The following is a 15905-nucleotide window of genomic DNA, read 5'->3' as shown; positions in this document are numbered from 1 at the left end:
CATTGCGGTGGTTTCTCTTGTTGTGGAGCACGGGTTCTAGGCATGCGGGCTTCAGTAGTTGAGGCACGTGGGCTCAGTAGTTGTGGCTTGCAGGCTTAGTTGCTCTGCACCATGTGGGATCTTCCCAGTCCAGGGATCGAACCTGTGTCCCCTGCATTGGCAGGCGGACTCTTAACCACTGTGTCACCAGGGAAGTCTCTAGAATTGTCATGTTTATATCTTCAAAAACATCTGGGTAGAATTTTGATAGGAATTGCATTAAACCTGTTTATCAGTTTGAAGAGAATTGACATCTTTTGTTGAGTCTTCCAATCCATGAACATGGTATGTCTCTCCATTTATTTAGGTCTTTGATTCTTTCAGCATACAAATCTTGTGCCTGTTTGATAGATTTACACTTAAATATTTTTTCTTTTTTGAAGTGGTTATGACTGGTTTTATATTTTAAATTTTGATGCCCTTGTGTTAATTGCTAGTATATAAAAACACAATTAATTTTTGTATATTTATTTTGTATACTGCAACTTTGTTGAATTCACTTATTTGTTCTAGGAAGGTTTTTTTGTTTGTTTTGGTAGATTCCTTAGGATTTTCTGCAAAGACAATCATGTAATCTGCAAATGGGGACAGTTTTATTTTTTCCTTTCTGATCTGTATGCCTTCTATTTCCTTTTCCTGCACTTTTGCACAGGCTAGAACTTCCCACACTATGTTTAAATAAGTGATGAGAGTGAACATTTTTTCCTAGTTCCCAAATCTTAGGGAGAAAACATTGTCTTTCACCATTAAGTATAATATTAGCAGTAGTTTTTTTTTCTTTCTTTTTGTAGATACTTTTATCAAGGTAAGGACGTTTCACTTTATTTTATTTTTTCTATGTTTTTATCAGAATGGGTATTGAATTTTAGCAAATACTTTTTATGCATAGGCTGATATGATCATGTTATTTTTCTTCTTAGCCAATTAATATGTTGATTGATTTTAAGTATTGAACCAGTTTACTTCCCTTGAATAAAACACATATGGTCACGTTGTATAGTTCTTTTGCTATTGCTAAATTCTGTTTGCTAAAATTGCTAAATTTTATTTACTAATATTTTGTTAAGGGTTTTTGCATCTATATTCATGAGGAACATTGATCTCTAGTTTTTGTTTTGTTTTTCTACTGTCTTTGCCTGGTTTTTGTATCAGGGTAATACTAGCTTCAAAAGATGAATTGGTAAGTGTCCCCTTCCTCAAATAGTTTCTGGAGGAGATTGTTTAGCATTGCTGTTAGTTCTTTAAATGTTTGGTCGCATTCTCCAGTGAAATCAGCTAGACCTAGAATTTTTTTTGTTGTTGAGAGTGCTTAAATTATGAATTCAGTTTTCTAATAGGTATGAGGCCATTCATATCAACTATTTTGTGTTTGGACAGTTGTTTTAGTTTGTATTTTTTAAGGAATTGATCCTTTTGGTCTAAGTTGTCAAATTTATGTGTGTAAGTTTTAGTATTCCTAATTATCTCTTAGATTTCTTCAGGGTCTCTAGTGATATCCCTGTTTTTTTTTTTTCCTGGTTTTGGTAGTTTGTGTGTTGTTTGTCTTGCTAGAGGTTTGTCAATTTTATTGATCTATTTAAATAATTCTTTGTTTTATTTTTAAATTGTTTTTCTGTTTTAAAATTTTATTATTTTGTGTTTTCCATTATTTCCTTCCTTTTGCTTGCTTTGGGTTTGTTTGTTTGTTTATTCATTTATTTATTTATTTATCCTAGGTTCTTGAGGTGGAAGTTTAGATGATTTATTTGACTTTTCCTCTTTTCTAATATAGCATTTTAATGACTGTAGCTTTTGGGGTGTCCCACAAATTTTACCATCTTGTAATTTCATTAAAAATTTTTTTTTAAATAAATTTATTTATTTATTTATTTTTGGCTGTGTTGGGTCTTCATTGCTGTGCATGGGCTTTCTCTAGTTGCAGCGAGTGGGGGCTGCTGTTCGTTGTAGTGCATGAGCTTTTCATTGCAGTGGCTTCTCGTGTTGTGGAGCACGGGCTCTAGGCACACGGGCTTCACTAGTTGTGGCACGTGGGTGGGCTCAGTAGTTGTGGCTTGTGGGCTGTAGAGCGCAGGCTCAGTAGTTGTGGTGCACAGGCTTAGTTGCTCCGCAACATGTGGGATCTTCCCGGACCAGGGCTTGAACCTGTGTCCCCTGCATTGGCAGGCGGATTCTTAACCACTGCGCCACCAGGGAAGTCCCTCATTTTAATTTTAGTTCACTGTACTTTTTATTCCCTTTGAGACTTCCTCTTTGACTGATTATTTAGAAATGTGTTATTTAATGTCCGAGTGAATGGAGATTTTCCTGTTATCTTTCTGTTACTGATTTTAAATAGTTTGATTCTACTGTGGTTGGAGAATCCAATCTATGATTATTTTATTTATTTATTTGTTTTTTAAATTTTTGGCTGCACTGGGTCTTCCTTGCAGTGTGCGGGCTCTTCATTGTGGGCTTCTCTCTAGTTGCGGGCTCAAGAGCATGCGGGCTCAGTAGTTGTGGCACGCAGGCTTCTCTCCAGTTGTGGCTCGCAGTTTTGGTTGCCCCGTGGCATGTGGGATCTTAGTTCCCCAACCAGGGATCGAACCCGCATTCCCCTGCATTGGAAGGCGGATTTTTAACCACTGGACCACCAGGGAATTCCCGCAGTTCTTTTATATGTGTTGAGGTTTGTTTAAAGGCCCAGGATATGGTCTATCTTGGTATATGTTCTGGGGACACTTGAAAAGAATGTATATCTGCTGTTGTTGGGTGTAGTGTTTTTTATAAATGTTAATTGGACCCTGTTGATTGAGGTATCATTGAGAACTTCTATATCTTTGCTAATTTTCTTTTTTTTCTTTTAAGTTTTTTTTAATACTTATTTATTTTATTTTTGGCTGTGTTGAGTCTTACTTGAGGTATGTGGGATCTTTGTTGGCGGCATGCAGGATCCTCCCCTGCGGTGCGGACTCCTCGTTGTGGCGCGCAAGCTTCTCTAGTTGTGGCACGTGTGTTGCAGAGCATGTGGGCTCTGTAGTTGTGGTGTGTGGGCTCCAGAGCGCGTGGCCTCTGTAGTTTGCAGCACACGGGCTCTCTAGTTGTGGCTTGCATGCTTAGAAGTTGCAGCGTGCAGGCTTAGTTGCCCCGCAGCGTGTGGGATCTTAGTTCCCTGACCAGGGATCGAACCCGCGTCCTCTGCATTGGAAGGTGGATTCTTTTTTTTTTTTTTTTTTTTGGTTGACAGTTTTGCTTTATTTATTTATTTATTTATGGCTGTGTTGGGTCTTCGTTTCTGTGCGAGGGCTTTCTCTAGTTGTGGCAAGCGGGGGCCACTCTTCATCGCGGTGCGCGAGCCTCTCACTGTCGCGGCCTGCCTTGTTGCGGAGCACAGGCTCCAGACGCGCAGGCTCAGTAGCCGTGGCTCACGGGCCCAGTTGCTCTGCGGCATGTGGGATCTTCCCGGACCAGGACTCAAACCCGTGTCCCCTGCATTGGCAGGCAGACTCTCAACCACTGCGCCACCAGGGAAGCCCGGAAGGTGGATTCTTAACCCCTGGACCACCAGGGAAGTCCCTGTTTAGCTATTCTTTTAGGATAGTTCTGCTCATGACAAATCCTCCTTAGTTTTCCATCATCAGAGAATGTGTTGATTTCCCACTCATCTCTTAAACTTTTTTTTTAATTTAAAAATTTTTTTTAAATTTTATTTATTTATTTTTGGCTGAAGCAGAAGTAGTATATGACATTTAATAAGAATATTTTGTAAAATAAATTAATGGAGAATGGAGGACTTTCCTATTAGATAATTCAAATGTACTATAAAGCTGTCGTTATCAAACGTGTTCAGTATTGACACAGGAGCTGGAAAATATATTAATACAGAATAAAAGTATAGAAAGAGATCAATTATTTGTAGACAACTAAAAGTAAAGTAAAGTAGTAAAGTAAAAGTAAAGTAGTAAAGGAGTCATTTCCAATAAGTGAGGAAAGGATGGATTATCCCATAAATGATATTAGAATAATTATCTAACCATGTTTAAGAAAATAATCAGAGTCCTGCCTTATGCCAGGTAAGCATAAGTAGTAAATTCCAGATGGATTAAAAATCTAAATGTGAAACACAAAAGTATTATAAGAAAATATAGAAATAATCTTGAGGGTGGGGAGCTTTCCTAAGTAAGACAGAAATCCTGGAATTATTTAGGAAAACACTGATAAATTTTACAGCATAAAATTGTGAAATGTTATATATTTAAAGGCTAAGGTAAGTGATGAAAAAATATTTGTAATACATAACAGGCATATATTATCTTTTATATATTGATATCCTTTAATATCCTTTATATACTGATAGATCTTACAAATTCATTAGAAAAAAATATTCAGTATAAAAGTATTAAAGATATGAAGAGTCAACTCATTGATTTCAGATGACGAATGTAAAAAGATACAAGAATTAAAACAAATACTGTACCATTTTTACCTGTCAGGTTTGGTGAAATTAAAAAGTATAATATCCAGTCCTGGTGAGGGAAGTAGGTACTCTCATATCCTGTTAGTGGGAGCAAAAATTGTAGCAGGCTTTCTGGAACATAATTAGCCATGACCAAATGTGCCTGTTTTTGATCAGAGAGTTAGGTGTATATAATCTGAGGGAAGAAATAGGAAATAAAATGAGCTCAACTTAAAAAAAACCACATTTATATATTTATTTGGCTGCACTGGGTCTTCATTGCAGCACGTGGGATCTAGTTCCCTGACCAGGGATCGAACCCAGGCCCCCTGCACTCGGAGCACAGAGTCTTTACCACTGGACCACCAGGGAAGTCCCTACTCTATATAATTTTTTTTGAGTATTAGAATTTAGGTGATTTTTATAATTTTGTTTTTTTTTGTATTTTCCAAAAAAAATAAATCAGAGGACCTAAGTTATATATATTTGTTGCATTAGTGAAGTATGTAAACCAATTTGTGTGTGTGTTTTAGATTAATATTATGTCACTATTACCAGCTTTTAAAAGGTAAGGCTATAGAATATAGTGCTACCTTTTCCAAACTGTATGAAGTTAGGGGAATTGAAGTGTAGGGAAATCTTTTCCCAGGGTAAGAATTCAAGAAAAGCAGTCTGGACGTGAGCATTTGGGTTTTCTAGCAAACTCCTGAGATTTTATCCATAGCTTGAGCCTTTCTTCTAGCCAGTTTGATGATGATGATAAGCAAGAACAATCTTTTTAAAATCTGTATTTCTGTTTTTCTCTGACAGAAATGACATCAGATGTACCATCACTGGGTCCAGCCATTGCCTCTGGAAACCCTGGGCCTGGGATTCAAGGTGGAGGAGCCATTGTCCAGAGGGCTATTAAGCGGCGACCAGGGTGAGTTTGAGTGTAGTATGTTACAAACGTCTCTCCTTTAAACCAGCCTGATTTTGTTAGTCGCTGAACCATCTATTCCTAACCCTCTCACTTCTTCTGGCTACTTACTACACTCCGATCAGATAACTTTCTTTAGTCCCTGGATTTTTTCTTTGTATGGAATTGATGTTTTTATCTTAGTTTCTTACAAGCAGTTTTGTTTTGTTTTTTTAAAACAAAAATCTCTAAGAGGTAAAGGACTCTGGCTAAGCCGAAAGATTTCACCTTTGCTGAGAAAATTTCACTGCTTTCATTAAGCTTTGTATCTGCATTCTCAAAATTTTTTTGGTAGGCCTTTTTTTTTCTTGGCTGCGTTGGGTCTTTGCTGCTGCACGTGGGCTTTCTCTACTTGTGGCAGGCAGGGGCTACTCTTCATAGCGGTGCATGGGCTTCTCATTGCGGTGGCTTCTTTTGTTGCGGAGCACGGGCTGTAGGTGCGTAGGCATCAGTAGTTGCAGCACACGGGCTTAATAGTTGCGGCGCAAGGGCCCTAGGGCACGCGGGCTTCAGTAGTTGTGGTGCTCAGGCTCCGTAGTGGTGGCTTGCGGGCCCTAGAGCGCAGGCTCAGTAGTTGTGGTGCACGGGCTTAGTTGCTCCACAGCATGTGGGATCTTCCCAGACCAGGGATCGAACCTATGTCCCCTGCATTGGCAGGTGGATTCTTAACTGCTGTGCCACCAGGGAAGTCCCTGGTAAGCTTTTTACTTTTCTGAATTTAGAGAATGCTGAACTGTAGAATATGTCTCCTTTAAGTTATTGACATGTTGCCTTGTTTGGAACCTAGAGTCCATTCAATTCCAAAATTATTTATTAGATGCCTCATTAGCGTAAGTCATTGTGCCGATTGCTACTAGGATACAAAGGTAAATAAGGCACAGTCTTCGTCTTTTAGTTGCTTATGTTCTGAAAGGGATAATCATTACACGCATAAATATAATTCAAGATAGAATATGCCAGGTTTGCTAAGAAAGGAACAAATACACTGCTGTGTTTCAGTGTATGGAAATACCACCATTGGTTGGTAGAAATTGGGAAAGGCTTCAGGAAAGAGGTTGCTTTAGAAAGGCCTGGAAGAATGGGTAGTATTTTACCAATTTTTTAAAGTATTAAAGTATTGAATTTTTTTTCTTTCTTTTGCTTTTAATAATTATGTAGCTAGTGTTATAACTAGTCTTTAAGTTTCCTCTTAGCAGTAGTAATGAAAGAGTGATCCCTGGGTTAAGGTGTTAACATGAGTAACATATTAAGACTTGCTATGTCTCCAAGAGCTTTATACATTTTAACTCATTTACTGAGGTATATGGTGAATAAGTAACTTACCCAAGGTTTTAAAGCTAGTAAGTGGAAGACCTGTGATGTGAACCTTGGGAGGTTAGCTTTATTGTCTACTCTTAAACACAGTGTTATGGTCATATATAACAGCAAACAATTAGAAGCAGTATTATCAAAATTAGGGGATTGATAAAGTTGCATTGAAAACGTACAGCTATTAGAAGTGACAAATATGTATTGGTACAGAAAAAAGTTTACAGTATATTGAGAAAAGAGGTTACAGGGGCTTCCCTGGTAGTGCAGTGGTTAAGAATCCGCCTGCCAATGCAGGGGACGCGGGTTCAAGCCGTGGTCCGGAAGATCCCACATACCACGGAGCAACTAAGCCCGAGTGCCACAACTACTGAGCCTGCACTCTAGAGCCCACAAGCCACAACAACTGAAGCCCGTGTGCCACAGCTACTGCAGCCTGTGCGCTAGAGCCTGTGCTCTGCAACAAGAGAAGCCACCACAATGAGAAGCCCTCGCACCACAACGAAGAGTAGGCCCCGCTCACCGCAACTAGAGAAAGGCACACAGCAACGGAAGACCCAACGCAGCCAATAAATAAATAAATAAATAAATAAATAAATAAATAAATAAATAAATAAATAAAAAATATTTTTAAAAAAGAATAAAATAAAAGAAAGGTTACAGTGTATGTAATATACCAACTCTATCAGAAAAAACTATATAAATAACGTGTGCATAGCAAAAAACTGAAAGGATACTCATCAGATGTATGGGTGATGGGATTATGGGTGATTTATTTTTTCTTTTGTTTTTAGTTATTTCTAGATTTTCTGAAGTGAGTATGTTTTATTGATAATCAGGAGAATATATTAAAAGAAATATACATTTTTTAAAAGAAAGATTGGAAAATATAGAAAGAAAACTAAAAGCAATAATCCTACTACCCAAAGTCATCTCCCATCAGTTTTTTTAGTGTAATTACTTCATTCTTTATTCTATATGTAGATTTCTTTAAATAGTTATAATCATATAATTATGTAGGTTTATATAGCCTGATCTTTTCACTTAATTGTATCCAATAACCTTTTTTTCCGTATTGTACATATGCTATAGAAACATAATTTAAAATACTTACATAGAGGGGATGTACTTAATTGCTATTTTGGGACACTTAAACTGTTTTGAAGATTTGCTGTTATATATAATGCTTAATGAATATCTTTGTACATAAATTTTTTTCTCTGAGTTATTTCTTTAGGATAGATTCTTAGAAATGGAGTTATTGGGTAAATAGGTAGACTTTTATAGGTGATCTGGGGCTACAGAGAGGAAGAGGAATGGACACTTTCAGGGTTGATGCTGTGTACTTCATATATAACCCATTTAGAGGCCCATAACATCAGGTTATCACACTAGTAGAGATGCCAAGATCATTGGGTTAAGGTGGTAGCATGAGTAATGTTTTAGTTTAATCGAGTATAGAGATTAATAGGAGATTGGCCTATCTTGTTACTTATAATCTTGCCTAATCCCTTGAAATGAAAGTCACCTCTGCTTTTACTAAACATTTAAAGCTTATTGATTGTGCTCTCCATATGACGCTTTCTCATTCTCACTTGTATATTTTATTTGTCTAGGCAAAGAATCCCTTGAGGGCAAGTCTTTTGTTTTCACCTCATCTAGCACAGTATCTGGAATGTAGCATATGTTACATGTTCATTAGGTGAATGAAGGAGAGAAACATTATTTAACAACCTTCGGGGAATTCCCTGTTGGTTCAGTGGTTAGAACTCTGCAGTTTCACCACTGAGGGCACGGGTTCAATCCTGGGTTCGGTCCCTTGGGAACTAAGATCCCACAAGCTGTGCAGCTCAGCCAAAAAACAACCAACCAACCAACCAACCAACCAACCAGCCAACCTCCAGAAGTCTTAAAATCAGTCCCTATGGAACATCACTGTTTTGAGAGATGTTTCAGAGAGCTTAACATAGCCTAAAGCAGACTATAGAAATGAAAAACGGACCTGAATTATTCATATTAATTATTTCTTGTGTTTTTGAGTTGATCCTGCTCCTTTTGTAGAGGTTGTAGTGTGATGTAAAACTTTGGCAAAGGTGGATTGCTACCCTAGGAAAATGAAAGGTAGCAATAGGAATTCCTTTTTTTTTTATTTTTGCGGTACGCAGGCCTCTCACTGTTGTGGCCTCTCCCGTTGTGGAGCACAGGCTCTGGACGCACAGGCTCAGCGGCCATGGCTCACGGGCCCAGATGCTCTGTGGCATGTGGGATCTTCCCGGGCCGGGGCACGAACCCGTGTCCCCTGCATTGGCAGGCGGACTCTCAACCACTGCGCCACCAGGGAAGCCCCAGTATTCCTTTTTGATTGGCCAATTTCTTTGCCCAGTTTGGTACAAAGGAAGAGGTATATACCTTTACTTATTCCACTTCCTCTTTTCCTTCTTCCATCTGAGTGGGTGTTCAGATAGCTTGTGGATTTAGAATTTTAATTTTTTTAATGTTCTGCATTTTCAATAGGCTTATAATATTTTTTGTTGGCTTTCCCCAGATTGGATTTTGATGATGATGGAGAAGGGAACAGTAAATTTTTGAGGTAAGGTCTTAAAAAACTTTCTCTAGATTTCTGATATTAAAAATTGTTTCATTATCTTTAAATTTCTGACTCATAATATTTTTGTCTTTAGGCCTAAGGAGAGTGCTTTATCCTAAAACTAAACTTACCTATTACATTATACCCCATAAAATTTTCAAGCATTCTGGTAATAGCTCCAGAGGAAAGAGCTCAATGAGGGGAGAGCAGAGAATTTACAAGACCCTCTGTATCAGTTATCTGTTGTTGTGTGGCTTAAAAAGAACAATGATTTATTATTTCTCACAATTCTGTGGATTGGTTAGATGGTTATTCTGCTGATCTTGCCTAGACTCACTCATAAGACTGCATTCAGCTGCCTTGTCAGCTGGGAACTGGACTCAGCTGATAAGGCTGGGTATCTCTTTCTTTGTGGTCTTTTATCCTTAAGGAGGGCAGACTGAGTGTCTTTACATGGTGATGGCTGCAATCCAAAGGGCAGGTCCCAGTCTAAATGCTTACCAAGCTATTGCTTTGGATTGACATTTGCTGTTGTCCCATTGGCTAAAGCAAGTCGTATGTCCGAGTCCTGATTCAGTACAGGATGGCGCTATACCAGGTAGTGAATACTGCAAGGTGTAATTAGTTTGGGGGTCATTAATGTACTAATCTTTCATGCCCTCTAATACTCATTGACTTCTCCTACAGAGCAGGAATTGGAATTTGTATCTTTGAGTAGTGAATCTTCTGGAGAACTGAAAATGGACTTTTCAGTATATTGATGAAGGAGTTCTTTCAGAAAGGGGAAATTTTAATTTTTGCTTAAGACCAGTTACTTGGCTTTGTTTTCTTGTTTGTTTGTTTTTTGCGGTACGTGGGTCTCTCACTGTTGTGGCCTCTTCCGTTGCGGAGCACAGGCTCCGGACACGCAGGCTCAGCGTCCATGGCTCACGGGCCCAGCCGCTCCGCGGCATGTGGGATCTTCCCGGACTGGGGCACAAACCCGTGTCCCCTGCATCAGCAGGTGGACTCTCAACCACTGCGCCACCAGGGAAGCCCTTGGCTTTGTTTTTAAGTAAGGAAAGCAGTAAGAGTCAAAGAATGGAAGATAACCTTGACTGCAACCTGCCTTTTTTCTTTTCAGATTTGAAAATATTACCTAGGTAGCGTCTACAATTGCAGAATAACAAATATTTGAGAAATAAATAAAGGAGCCCTTTTTTTTTTTGCGGTACCCGGGCCTCTCACTGTTGTGGCCTCTCCCATTGCGGAGCACAGGCTCTGGACGCGCAGGCTCAGCGTCCATAGCTCACGGGCCCAGCCGCTCCGCGGCATGTGGGATCCTCCCAGACCGGGGCACGAACCGGTGTCCCCTGCATCGGCAGGCGGACTCTCAACCACTGCACCACCAGGGAAGCCCAAGGAGCCCTATTGTTTAAACAATTTATTTGTTTAAATTTATTTGAGCTCCCAGGCTTCATTATTTGTTTTATTAACTAAGTTCTTAAAAGATATATAAACATTATATTGCAAAATTTTTAAACGGTGCAAAGTCATATGTAATGAAAGTACATCTTACTTCACTTCAGACCTTCAGAATCCTTCCCCTTAGACAATTATAGTTTCCAGTTTATTAAGTATCCTTCCAGAAATATTCAGTGCATATGTAAGTGTATTTAAATGCACATATGTGTGCACATACACACACTCATTGTCTCCTCAGTTTTTGTTTTTACACAGAGGATGCCCATATTGTAAATTGCTTGCCATTGTTTAGTTTTATAATGCTTAGTTTAGTCAGTTACATCTATCTGTGTATCTTTTTTTATTATTGTTGTTGTTTTTGCAATGTTTAAAGTGAAAGCTTGTGTTTCTAGCTACTGCCTAGTCTCAGAACACTGCCATATATTCTTGAAAACAACAACCATGACTTGGCCACCATAAAGGGATAGTTGCAAAATATTGGAGAAAGCAATTCTCCAAGAGAGCTCTTGAGACTTAATGAGTGTCAACAAATGTGAAGAGGGGTAGAGATTTCAATTTCTGTTCAAGAATAGACTTTTTCCATACAGTTCCATTGGGAATTCCTCCAATTAGGAATGCCTAATTATAATGATAAATACTGTTAGTGGAACTGTGTTGTGCATATGAATGAGATAGAGGTAACCACTAGTCTTATTTATATCTATCAGTTAGCTCTATCCCTGAGTCATTGCTTCCATTTCCACAAAATCTGGTAGTCACAAACTATATGCAAATTTAAAAAGGTTTATTTGTCTTTTCCTCAACCATAAAAAAAGGTTTTCATAATTCATCTTACCAAGTAGGTCATTATGCCCAAGTGAGGCATCACCAATTTTTTTTATTTGACCATCAGTACTTTTTTTTTTGGCCTCGCGGCTTGTGGGATCTTAGTTCCCCAACCAGGGATCGAACCCATGTCTCCTGCAGTGGAAGCGTGGAGTCCTAATCATTGGACCGCCAGGGAATTCCCAGTACATTTTTTTTTTTTAATTGGAATTCTCCACTTTGGTCAACGAGTGAAAGTCTTATTTGCGTTGTATCTGTAAATCAATATTAAATCTCCTTGGTGGATGAAAGCTGTAATTTATTACCTCTTTTCATCACTTTGTTCAAGTGTCATTTTTTAAAAAAATTTATTTTTTTAATTTATTTATTTTTGGCTGCATTGGGTCTTCATTGCTGTGAGTGGGCTTTCTCTAGTTGCAGCGAGCGAGGGCTACTCTTCATTGTGGCGCGCATGCTTCTCATCGCAGCGGCTTCTCTTGTTGCAGAGCACAGACAACAGAGAGATATAGGCTATATATAATGCTATAGGCATGCAGGCTTCAGTAGTTGTGGCACACGGGCTCTACTAACTAACTAACTACTGATAGTTGTGGCTCGTGGGCTCTAGAGTGCAGGCTCGGTAGTTGTGGCACACAGGCTTAGTTGCTCTGCGGCATGTGAGATCTTCTGGGACCAGGGCTCGAACCTGTGTCCCCTGCGTTGGCAGGTGGATTCTTAACCACTGTGCAACCAGTGAAGTCCCAAGTGTCATTTTGTTATATTCTCCAGACAACATCTATAAAATAATTTTTAAGAATATAAAGTCTTTGAAATTCTAGGTACAATATCAGAGTTGCTAGTATCTAAAATAATGCGTCTCAAATTCAAGCAAATGCATGTACAAATCCACCAGGGGTTCTTGATAAGATAGAGATTATAATTCATTAGGTCTGTGGTAGTATCCAAGATTCTGCATTCTAATAGATTCCTAAGTGTTGCTGCTACTTCTGGTCCACTGACCACACTTTGAGTAGCAAATATCTGGATGATTCATTCTTGAGATTCAAAATTAATATGAAAGGACTTCCCTGGTAGTGCAGTGGTTAAGAATCCACCTGCCAATGCAGGGGACATGGTTTCGAGCCCTGGTCCGGGAAAATCCCACATGCCGCGGAGCAACTAAGCCTGTGCACTGCAGCTACTGAGCCCATGTGCCACAACTACTGAAGCCTGTGCGCTTAGAGCCCATGCTCCGCGACAAGAGAAGCCACCACAGTGAGAAGCCCACACACTGCAACGAAAAGTAGCCCCTGCTCGCCGCAACTAGAGAAAGCCTGTGCACAGCAACGAAGACCCAATGCAGCCAAAAGTAAATTAAAACAAACAAACAAACAAAATTAATATGTAAATTATAGGTCTCTTTTTTCAGCTTAGATCACTGTTTTCATTAAAAGTTTGTAGCATCTGATCTATAGTATATTTTATGTCTTAGAAACCATTTGTCCTTGAGCCCAAATTCCATGTTTGCCCATTGTTCTACTTCTGCTTTCCAGTTATTTTCAAAAATTTTGAAAATTCTTGGGGTCAAATTAGTTGAGCATTTATAGCCTGTGAAGGAACAGTATAAATTCTGGCTGTAATTAATTAATTAATTAATTTATTGATGGCTGCTCGCGGGCTTTTCTCTAGTTGCGGCGAGCAGGGGCTACTCTTCGTTGGGCTTCTCATTGAGGTGGCTTCTCTTGTTATGGAGCATGGGCTGTAGGCATGTGGGCTTCAGTAGTTGTGGCTCATGGGCTCTAGAGCGCAGGCTCAGTAGTTGTGGCGCACAGGCTTAGTTGCTCCGTGGCATGTGGGATCTTCCCGGACCACAGCTTGAACCCATGTCACCTGCATTGGCAGGCGGATTCTCAACCACTGTGCCACCAGGGAAGCCCTGGCTGTAATTTAATAACTGGTTTAACTGCAAATTTTGTGAGTCTTACCTATCTCCCAAAAGCTCTTTCTGCCCAAAGTTGATAGGTCTTTGCTATACCCTGTGACAGTGAGTGAGAAGAGGAAAATTTAGATCATCCAGAGAGTAGAGTAATGTTTTCAGAGTTAGGTTTTCCTCCTTCAACACATCCTCCTTTCGGTTTCTGTAGTAGCAAACAGGATTTATCAGCTTATTAAGTAGAAGTTGTTGAGATGAATGGATTGTGTTTCCTTAGTCAAAGAGAGAAAGTTCTTTGTTTAAGTCATAATTTAAGACTCTTAGAAACTTTTGCACATCAAAGGAAACAGAGTGAAAAGGTAACCCATGGAATGGAAGAAAGTATTTGCCAGTCATATATCTGTTAAGGGGTTAATTTCCATGATACTTGAAGAACTCCTGCAACTCAATAACAAAAAAACAACCTGATTAAAAAATGGGCAAAGGACTTTTAATAGACATTTCTCCAAAGAAGATACACAAATGGCCAAAAAGCATATGGAAAGATGCTCATGATCACTAATCAGAGAAATGTAAATCAAAACCACAATGAGGGGCCTTCCCTGGTGGCGCGGTGGTTGAGAGTCCGCCTGCCGATGCAGGGGACGCAGGTTCGTGCCCCGGTCCGGGAGGATCCCATGTGCCGCGGAGCGGCTGGGCCCATGAGCCGTGGCTGCTGAGCCTGCATGTCCGGAGCCTGTGCTCCGCGACGGGAGAGGCCACAGCGGTGGGAGGCCCGCGTACCGCAAAAAAAAAAAAAAAAAAACCACAATGAGTAGGCCATTAGGCTGGCCACCATGAAAAAACCCAGAAAATAACAAGTGTTGGTGAGGATATGGGGGAATTGGAACTCTTGTGTACTGTGGGTGGGAATGTAAAATGGTGTGGCCACTTTGGAAAACAGTATGGAGGTTCCTTGAAACATTAAAAACAGAATTATCATATGATCCAGCAGTGCCACTTCTGGTTATATATCCAAAAGAATTGAAAGCAGGATCTTGGAGAGATATTTGCACACTCATGTTCACTGCTCGATTTTTCACAGTAGCTGAGAGGTGGAAGCACCCCAAATATCCATTGACAAATGAATAGATAAAGAAGTGTGGTATATACAGCTAGTGGAATATTATACAGCCTTAAAAAAGAAGGAAATTCTATCACATAGTACAATGTGGGTGAACCTTGAAGACATTATACTAAATGAAATGAGCCAGTCACAAAAAGATAAATACTGTACGATTTCACTTATATGAGGATCTAAAGTAGCCGAAATCAGAGAGACAGAAAGTAGAATGGTGGTTGCCAGGAGCTGGGCGTGGGATGGGGGCTGGGAGAGTGGGAGGATGGTGTTCAGTAGCTATAGAATTTCAGTTTTTCAAGGTGAAAAAGTTCTAGAGATATTTTGCACAAGTGTGAATATATTGTAGTTAGCACCACTGAATTGTACACTTAAAAATGGTTAAGATGGTAAATTTTGTGTTATACGCTTTTTGCCATAATTAATGAAAAACAAAAACAAAACAACCCTAACCTCAGTGGTGTTGACAGGGTAGTCAGCTGTGCCCTCATGAGATCATCATCTTTTTTTGGAATGTCTGATAAGTAAGAGTAAAGGACACATTAGAAACCTGACAAATAATAATCATGGGTTTTTAAGTTCTGTGGGATGCTGTTATTAGCTCTATTGTTTTGTGATGCCTTTTCATTGGCTTTTTTTGTTGTTGAATATTTTTTACCCCTTTCTAGTTTTCCTTTCAGAGTGAAATAGATATAACAAGTGTAATGCCTCGGACTAAGCCCCTTTTTTTCTCCTTCAGGTGTGATGATGATCAGATGTCTAATGATAAGGAGCGGTTTGCCAGGTAATGTAGTAGAGCATCTTGGTCCTTGTCGTGGGACCAGGCGATTCAAAAATACTGAGTTTTAATTTTATCTCAGTGAGAGTTAATTTCTCTATCCAGTCTGTTTCTTCTTCTGAAAGCTGGTGAAACTTAGTATTATACTTGTTGTTTACGTTCGGGTAACAGGGCTTCAGACTTACGGCTTCAAACTAATGGTATATTTTAGCCAGTGTTTTTATGTATGTGATAGATAGCTATACAGTGTCCACAGAAACACAAACAATATGAATTTCTTTGTTGCATTTATTATTAAGTGGATCTTCAAAATCTGTATAGATAATGGTTTTATTCTTTTAAAAATAACAGCAAAGAAATGATTTATGTGAAGACTGGAGCTTTTATTGAAAAAAATATGTTTATCTGTCAAGAGGATGAAAAATACTTTGCTTTATTAAACACATCCTTCTCAAGTCAAATATTGGTTTATTTTTAGAAAGTTT

At 39.2% G+C, this 15905-nt stretch overlaps 1 protein-coding gene across 4 annotated transcripts in view; it reads left to right on the top strand.

Moving 5' to 3' along the window:
• The window catches only part of ARNT (aryl hydrocarbon receptor nuclear translocator), a 66188-nt gene that overhangs the window by 19199 nt on the left and 31084 nt on the right, over positions 1–15905 (top strand). For all 4 annotated transcript variants that reach the window (XM_082616498.1, XM_082616497.1, XM_082616496.1 and 1 more), the window contains exons 2-4: positions 5282–5393; positions 9283–9327; positions 15382–15426. In XM_082616498.1, the coding sequence (XP_082472624.1) occupies positions 5282–5393; positions 9283–9327; positions 15382–15426 (202 nt within the window). The remainder of the gene's footprint in view (positions 1–5281; positions 5394–9282; positions 9328–15381; positions 15427–15905) is intronic.

Source organism: Mesoplodon mirus (assembly GCF_964341445.2).
Source record: "Mesoplodon mirus genome assembly, chromosome: 3".
NCBI classification, from domain to species: Eukaryota; Metazoa; Chordata; class Mammalia; order Artiodactyla; family Ziphiidae; genus Mesoplodon; species Mesoplodon mirus.
Note: the sequence above shows the minus strand (reverse complement) of the source record. Positions and strands in the feature narration are given on the sequence as shown.